General features: G+C 37.1%; 1 protein-coding gene across 3 annotated transcripts in view; it reads right to left on the reverse strand.

The window, feature by feature from the left end:
- Window positions 1–8,849, reverse strand: part of mbtd1 (mbt domain containing 1) — a 27,911-nt gene extending 19,062 nt beyond the window's left edge. The window contains exons 1-10 of one of the 3 annotated variants that reach the window (XM_040038559.1): window positions 8,528–8,847; window positions 6,350–6,554; window positions 5,624–5,757; window positions 5,427–5,541; window positions 5,255–5,337; window positions 5,058–5,175; window positions 2,116–2,250; window positions 1,956–2,044; window positions 1,555–1,789; window positions 1,290–1,345 (exon numbers count right to left, since the gene is read on the reverse strand). In XM_040038559.1, the coding sequence (XP_039894493.1) occupies window positions 1,290–1,345; window positions 1,555–1,789; window positions 1,956–2,044; window positions 2,116–2,250; window positions 5,058–5,175; window positions 5,255–5,337; window positions 5,427–5,541; window positions 5,624–5,757; window positions 6,350–6,554; window positions 8,528–8,548 (1,191 nt within the window). In that variant the 5' untranslated portion in view covers window positions 8,549–8,847. Of the gene's footprint in view, window positions 1–1,289; window positions 1,346–1,554; window positions 1,790–1,955; window positions 2,045–2,115; window positions 2,251–5,057; window positions 5,176–5,254; window positions 5,338–5,426; window positions 5,542–5,623; window positions 5,758–6,349; window positions 6,555–8,527 lie in introns of all 3 variants that reach the window. The other 2 variants (XM_040038562.1, XM_040038561.1) reach the window with 2 other exon arrangements.
- Window positions 8,850–8,855: the final 6 nt, after the last annotated feature.

An 8,855-nucleotide genomic window follows, 5' to 3' on the forward strand; every position in this document is an offset into this window, starting at 1 on the left:
GGAGAAATGCCAAACTGCCTTTCATTGTTCTTGTAACAGTGACAATAAAAGCTATTCTAATTCAATTAAGGGTGATACATATGTGATGTTCATGGCTAAGCAACAGTTTGTGTATGTAAATGATCTGTGTACACAAACGTTTCTGGAGCTTGAAAAGGACTGTGTGCCAATGTCATGCACCAGGATGAAATGATAATTGAAAAGTCAAATGATAGAAATGTAGTATCCATCTCCACTTTACGAAGTTCCAAATGGAGTAGTCAACATCAGACACACAGAAACAGACAGACAAACCCATGCATGTATGAGCAAGAGCACAGAACACCACTGTTGGATTAAATGCTTTTATGAGGATTAACTTCATATTTGTTAAACTACACAATAACATTTTGAATAAATAGCTCTTTCCCACCGAATCTACTACGTAAGTATGAAACTTAAATTTTGGTACCCTTATAACACAGGGCTACCACGAGGCAACAAAACAAATTTTGCTCGAGAGTGGAAGAGACATATTTCTTATTATATTAACAGGGACCCCCAAGCACTTAAGAAATTAGGTTAAAAATTTTTTTTCTAAAAATAAAAAACAAAACTATATACCATAAAGGGTTATAACTTTCAATGTTTGTTATGTTTGGAATTGACAACTCACATTGAAACTGCAACATTTTATAATAGGATTGACTTGGGAAGGCACCTGTAAAGGTTTGTGCCTCCAGGATCAAGGAGTAGAAAAGTAGACACTATGGGGACATGTTTAAAGACTCAGACAATAAATAAGTATTTAGTAACGTTTAAAGCCTTATTTGTGCCATTTCAGTTAAAAGCAACACAGTATTATTTGATTGTGAGCTTTCTTTCAAAATACTGGTTAACAAATAATGTTTTAAACTTGCTTTTTTGATGCTAAAAAAATCCAGTTCATTAAAGGGGACATTAAAGTAAAGAAAAAGATGTTTTCAGGTCTTTTTTCCACTTGGATTTGAATTTAAGTGGACTTTAAAGATTCATTAATCCTGTATTTATTCATTTTGATGAAAGGAGTGCTTTAATTTTTTAAATATAAATCCAAACCAGTCGTAGCACTGTTATGTCTGGCTGAATACTCATCATGCATGTACACACACATATAGTACATCACGCCTGTGTGTTGAAAATCTTCCTAGCTGAAGTGTGAAATCTGCTTTTCAAAGGGGGAAGCTTGCAAGGGAACAGGGACTTTTAGTGGTGGTTCAGATGTGGGATAATAAGGATGAAATATATTCTGTTCTTTTGCCAAGTCTTACCTTCTGGAAGAGCTGTGGAGGAGCATCGACTTGACCATCTAATTTCCTTGTTATATCTAGAATATGAATACATGAAAATGACTTGTTACACATAAAGTGGGCATTGTTGTAAATTGTTGTAGTCACGTGTGTCAATGAAGATTTCAAGTAAATATTGACACACGTGACCCACATTCACACCGGACTGTTACTTGATCAACTATAACAATTTTCAAAATTCACAAGTTTTGATTCCTCAGACTCCTTACAAAGTGAGTGTGCCTACCAGATCGTTTGAAGCGGTGTCCAATGCTTCTTGACCAGCCAATATTATGGATAAGAGGGCTATACATGTGGCACCAGAAGTCATCAGCTCCACCCTGGCTCTCCTCATAGACCAACCTCAGGCGACCTCCAATCACTTGCTCTACCAGCGCCACCCGTGTCCGGCTGAGATAGTTCTTATCAACCACCTCAACTCGCATTAGCTTCTTAAAGGGAAATTGCATGTTTTGCTGTACCTTCAGTGAAAAATGAGTGACAGGTTTACCAAACCAAGATGAAATTTAACAGCCAAGGATGAACAGAAACAACAACGTTTTATTGTAATTTTAGGTTCAGCAAGAACACTTATAAATAAAATAAATATATAAAATGCAGCTTTACAATACTGGGCTGATGCCTTACCATATCATTAAAGTTAGGTGGCAGTGTTTTAGCTCCAGTGAGGCGCTTCACAAGAAACGTTTTCCAGTTAGAGTACTTATGTTGTATGCCTGTAGAGAGCAGCAATAATTAACCATAGTGCTAAAGAAAACTTAAGTGATTTGTTTGTCAAAACACTCACTTTTTGGAGGTACGAGGGGTTTGCCACTTGAAGCACACCATCCCACAGGGTGAACTTCAGGTATGCAGAGGTTACACCAGAAGTCTTTACTTGTGTCACTGTCAAAGCCCTCATAACGCAGGAGAGCCTTGAACCCTGAAGAACAAGAGGAAACACTGTTAATGTGAGCACTAATTCTTGACATCAGAAACAGTAGATTGAAAAATTGACCACTATCCGCGGTCAGTTTGCTTATTCTATATTCAGCTTCTTGACTAGTTGGAGAAAAAAAAAAATTTGATACAAAGACCGTATTCACATGTGGTATAAATAATGTGTTATTTCTCCTCGCTGTTGGTGAGAAAACTATTTATACTGTATCGATTCCCTTCCAAAGGTTTCTTTCTAAACAATCTCAGAAAATCACTTCTGTTTCAGTGCTGAATTTATTTAACAGCTCATAACAAAGATGTCCGAAGTGAAGCCTTAGTGAAGGAATGGAAATCAGATTGTCCTGTACTTTACACATAGATGATAAATACATGTGACAGCTAAACATACCAATGAATGTAAACATCTTATTTTTAAGGTTTTTACCCCTCTGATGTCAACTTGCACATTTTATTTGTTGGGATGTGGACTGTCACATGTGGAATGGGAGAAGGGGTTTGTTGCTTATTTCTTTGTTTATGGTAAAACTTAAAAATCAAATACAGACTTTTATTAGCTCAGGTAGAGGGATACATCTGGTACTTTCATCTATGTGTAGGTTTGTTGCCAGTATTGTCATCAACACAATTGCTGCCAGGACAAAGCAATAAACCTTGACAGATATGGGTCTGACTAATGAGGATGATATTGGCTCAATTGAGAATGAATTTTTAAACTATTTTAGTACTGTAATTAAAAAACAAAAAAAAAAAAAAAAAAAAAAAAAAAAAAAAAAAACCACACACACAACTATTCTTGCAGCATGTCAGTGTGTAGTATTAAGACTAGAGATGGCACGATACCACTTTTTTATGTCCAATACCGATATCATAAATTTGGATATCTGCCGATACCGATACGAATCCGATATAGTGTTTTTTAATCAACAAAACTGTTTTTTTAAATATCTTGCTGCATTTTGTATAAGTTCATACTCAAGTTTAAAACAACAACTACACTAAAGCTATTCTGTTATACCTGTATGCAAAAAAAAATATTTCATAGTTCAGCAATACTGATCAATCTAATAAACTTAAACCTACACCATCCTCCCTATTCTGGTATTTTAAAGAGTACTTAGCGTAAATATTAAGCAACCTAACTAATAGGGTTCCAACTCCCAGCAACAACAAAAATAAATAAATAAAAAATAGGGAACCACCCCTCACGCTCCACCTCATGATGCTTAATCAACGTAATCAACCTTAATTTGATGCAGTGTGAAAAAAAATGCACAGAAATCAATTATTTTTCAAGAAATATTAAATAGATTCAACATCTTTCTTCAACAAAATTGCAGACTGCACAGATGGTACCTTCCCAAAGGAAAATGTACTATAGCTTACTAGGGTATATTAGACTTAACAGTTACTATATACAGTAATGGACTTCTATACATTTTACATCAGATTAAAACTTTGGGTGTAAGATTCAGATAATTATTTAATAACAGCCAGACATTTTAAATGAGAATAAGAAAGAAAAGTATGTCTTTGTGCCCCCTTTTCCCTGTTAATGCCCTATCGGCCCCCCTGGCTAAACTTTGCTAGATCCGCCCCTGCACAGTTACAGCCGTCAGCTGCATAGAAACGGATCCTGGTGTAGAAAGTTATATTAAATAAATTCTAACAACAGCTTATCAAGCTTAAATGTGCTGCTGTTGTTCAGCCGCTGGTTTCCTCTTTCTGGTGCAAAGTGGGCCAAAAACAAAGAAGAGAGACGGAGTCGCGACAGAAAAGCCGATCAGCTGATCATTAAGCAGTTTCATGATTGAAGTAGCAGCAAGAAGAGGCAGTCGCTTGTTAAGCTTAACGCAGGAATGCTTTACAAACATTCAGAGATGGACTTACACACTTGCTTTACTTCTCTCGGGATAACTTTGTCGGAGATGAAATGCCGGGTTGCTAGCGAAGCTCCAAATGCTATCCAGACCACCACAGGTCCCGCATGCCACAGCCGTTCTATCACGTGATGCATACTGCTCCGACGTGCTAACGTTCTGAGGTGAGTTACGGCGTGTTGCAAGTTTTGTGAGGTGCTTTCGTGATATTTAATGGATCGGATTACATTTTTTATTTTTCTCCGATATCCGATCCAGTAATTTAGGTCAGTATCGGACCGATACCGATACGTAATATCGGATCGGTCCATCTCTAATTTAAATAAAATGTTTTTGTTTTTTACTGAACATAGGATACTGTCTTTCTTTCTTTCTTTCTGTTATGAGTTTGTGTAAATTGATCGCTGCATTTGGGGGCACGCTGAGGAGGGTGCCGTTAAAACAGCGCTATTATTGTTTTTGTTGACTTTTTCTCTTAGCTTCAACCAACATTATTAGCAAACTTACTAACGGGCAAATAAATAAATTGCTCTTGTAAAAAACGATTGGCGAAAGGCTCAGCCTATCGTTGATGGTTGATAAATTCGTCCAATCACCCAACCTTAGTAAACCGATTCTGAGTCAACTAGCAGCTGCAAGTTCTCTTTTATGTAAAGCCAAATGCCTCTCTTGTGGTTCACTGTCTCATCAACTGACAACTACTTGTGGTTGTGGAAACAGCGAAACTAACTGTTCAAATGTTCAGTGTGACTTTTACATTGGACTTTGCATACATTTGCCATGTTGTGATATACTTATTCAGCATTAACACTTACTCCTAACAGAGTTCACAAAAATGAAAAGACACAAACACAATTAAAAACACCCCAAGGGTTGTGTGAGAGATTTTACCTTAATTACTTGTAGTGTTTACCTGCTAGCTTTATGATTTCTGCTATCCAGTACACCTTGGTGGAGAAGTTGGTATCAGAGTTGGGCACTTCAATCCTCACACCTACTTCAATATCTCCCCAACATGTTCCCATGGGGGCCTGAGGCACAGAAGTTATCAGCTATGATAATCATAGTATCATATCAGTGGTGACCATATTCTCAGCTCCAGCTACTTACATGCTTGAAACAGCTGACAGGAGCCCCCACCGTGTTACTGCTACAGATATACTGCCCCCAGTCAAAACTCTCTCCAGCGACCACTGACAGAAACAACAATTAGTTTGTTGCTTGTGTACATCAAAAAGAGCAGAAATATGAGCCCCATCATGATTGCTTTTTCATAGCCTACCCGCTTTCAGTTTGGCCTGGTTCTGTTGACTTGCTTGGTACTGGGCATAAGCTGCCAACTTTGCCATGAGAGGCTGTTTCTGTAAGACTTTGGCCTTTTTTGTTGGTGGTTTGCCCTTGTAAAAACCAAAGCAGATGTTAATATTTACATAATACAAAATTATGAAACTACTAGTTTATCAAAGATAATGCATTTACCTGGAGTCTTGCCAAGATGCTAGCTTTTTTAGAATTTGAGGAATAACTCCTAGAACAGGACACACTGCAGAAACGCTTTGTTTTGGAGTAAAAAGCATCTCGTACACCGACCATCCCACACATCTCACAGGTGGCTGTGAAAACAAACCGAAATAGATCAGCAGTCTACAAATGGTAAATGGCATTTATAGTTATCCCCATAAGTATTTGGAAATTGACACAATTGCAATTTTTGCTCTGTACGTGGTAAATAGACTGGTTTTTATATAGCGCCTTTCTACTCTGAATACTAAAAGCTCTTTATACATCTTTCCTCATTCACTCATTCACATCCAATCGCACTAGCACTTTTTTATAGGTACTTTCTACCCAACAGTCATACACATTCATTGCCCGGAGAACAACTTGGGGATATTTGGCATGTAGAATGGAGCAGAAGGGGACTGAGCCACCCCATCACTACAGTGGATTTTAAATTAACCAAATGTGATACAAATGAAAATTTTCAGCTTTAATTCAAAGGGTATACCAAAAGTAATGCATTAACTGTTTAGGTAATTCAATATCTTGGCCAAGGATATTTGCACATATGAATGTTGAGGAGCTGAGGATCAAACTAATAATCGTTCTACTTCCTGAGCCGCAGCTAAACGTAAACACTATTATTGTTCACTCACAGATTATTATTTAAGCAATACACACAAAAAATAAGCCTCATGTACTGACCCATTCCAGCCTTTCCATCAGGGTAGGTGTAGACTTGTCCATTGTTCTTGATGATGGGCAGACTAGCAGGGATAGAGGGTACCACCTCATCCTCACTGTCGTCTGAGCTAGAGCTGCTGGTGGACTCCTCGCTGCAGCTGTCATAGCCATCAAACATCCCGAATGAGTCTCGTCGCTTACGATCTGAACGTGGGGTACGCTCAGCCTTTACAGATGAGGACACAACAGAGAAACACTGAATGAATTCATATGGATGCTTTTAGGGGTGTCTGTAGCTCAGGAGGTACTCCTCTCCATTTCTCCGTATAATGTAACACGTTTACTTTGGCGTTGTTCATGGAGAAAGCAGTGAAATTGGTCTAAGACATAGGTGTCAAACTCTGGCCCGCGGGCCAAATTTGGCCCGCAGCCTAATTACATTTGGCCCACGAAGCCATACCAAATTATTATTAGAGCTGGCCTACTGGTATTATACAGCTTATATATATATTCTTTAGTATTAAGCTTTGCTTGTTCCATATTCAGTTTTTCAGCAAAACTTGTTTGAGTCCATAAGAAGAGATTCATTCTTAAATCTGGAGGAAGATTTTTTTTTTTCAATAAATATTAATGTTAGCCCGCGACTTTGTTCCAGTTTTGAATTTTGGCCCACTGTGTATTTGAGTTTGACACCCCTGGTCTAAGAGAAGGTAACTGTTCAGAAAAACATATTTCATTCAAATCATTTTATTTTACTCCATTCCTTTTGAGTTATTTTACTTTACTAAAACTCAATAAAAGAAAAATAATTCTTTTGAGCTATTGCACTTTATTTTAACAGCTCCTTACAAATGTCCTTGTTCTGTGGTCCTGGAGTTTAGCCACACAAACTAGCCAAACATTTGTCTTTAGTGCAGAAGAGATGCCCAGTTTATTTTTATTTATTTTTTTTAACAGCGGTGCTCTTATTCAAATTAAATATACCATGGTTTTTAATATTAATAAAACTAACCTTTTCTTTAAACATATAATTAATGGTAAAAGCACAGCAATAATAGTGCCTTAAAATAATTCTTATTACTGTTAATCTCAATCTCTGTGCGAATCAATACAAAAAAATGAAGATACTTAAAACAACAACTTCTGTGAGGAGGCTAGAAAGGGAATATTGCTCTAAGGCATTCTCGGGAGGTAGAAAGGGGAAGAAAGGAGGAGCAGACACAGTCTGCAATAGTTGCAAAAGAAATAGTTTGATTGCAAGGTTGATGCAAAATATAATAATGGACCAGAAGAAAATAAAGATTCAAATTTTCTTAGTTCACATTTTTATTATTTTTGTAATCAATATTATTTCCTTTTTTGAGCATTTGTAAGATGTTTTAGACAAATGTCAACAAAAATCAAGTCCCTAAGCTAAATTTTAGTATTGAAGTGAAGCTGAACTTATTTTAGTTGAAAGATGCAGTTTTACAGTTCGCCTTTCATCATTAATGCATCATTTAGATTCAGGTAGGAAAATATCAGCGAACCATATCTGAGTCAGCATGACTTTTTTCGAAACGCCCAAAAGTCTAAATAAATAAATTCTACGTGAAAATATGGAAGTCTGATCACAGGATCCGGAACAATGCGTACATGTTGTCAAAGCTAGTTTACTTCCTCTTCACAGCATCTCAGCTCAAACATTACACTACGCACAACAGGTTAACTTAATATATACATATACATATATATATATATATATACATATATATATATACATATATATATATATATATCAAAACACCCATTTCCAAAGACATCCTTCGTAAGCTACATTTTGCATACATATATATTAGAAAAGTAAACTAATACCGAAACTAAAATAAGGGACGGCCTTATTACAAACACCTCCTAAAGCTAAACAGCACTAGCATAGCTAGCGAGCAGAACCTGTTTCTCCAGGGTTTGTTTTTTTCAGAGCAAAGCCTTTTTACGTTCGTCTATTATATAGTTGCAATAGTTAGACTTGTAAGAAAACTCTACTTGTTTTTTTTTCAGAGAGAGAAAGAGACGAAAGAAAGAGCTTTAGTATTATGTGTAGATGGGTGAGCCACTAGCTGGCTATCGTAAACAGATAACAACAAAGGAGGCGTACTAGCCTGAACAATCCACTGGAAACGGAGGCTCGCGGCCCAAAAATGTTTCAAACCAACTCACCAAATCCCTTGCGTTTTCCATCAGCCCTTCATATAGATGCTCTTCCAGTTACCTGCACTTCCTAATTCAAACAAATCCCCTCACCTGGGGTATAACCTAGCTTTGAATTTTAGTCTAAATACTACCAACCAGGATATCAACAAATTACTCTGCAGCCTCTGCGCATGAGCGACCGTAACCTACTTTCGTGTGATTGGTGGATCTGCAATGGAGGTCATCGACCGATGCAGACACAAAATAGTAGACTTCGCACAGTAACTGAATGAAAGGGGCCTTCAGAACAACTACAGATTATTAGTCGGTGTAAATACAGTAACGTTACAGTAAT

Source organism: Simochromis diagramma, unplaced genomic scaffold, assembly GCF_900408965.1.
Source record: "Simochromis diagramma unplaced genomic scaffold, fSimDia1.1 OVJJ01000617.1, whole genome shotgun sequence".
NCBI classification, from domain to species: Eukaryota; Metazoa; Chordata; class Actinopteri; order Cichliformes; family Cichlidae; genus Simochromis; species Simochromis diagramma.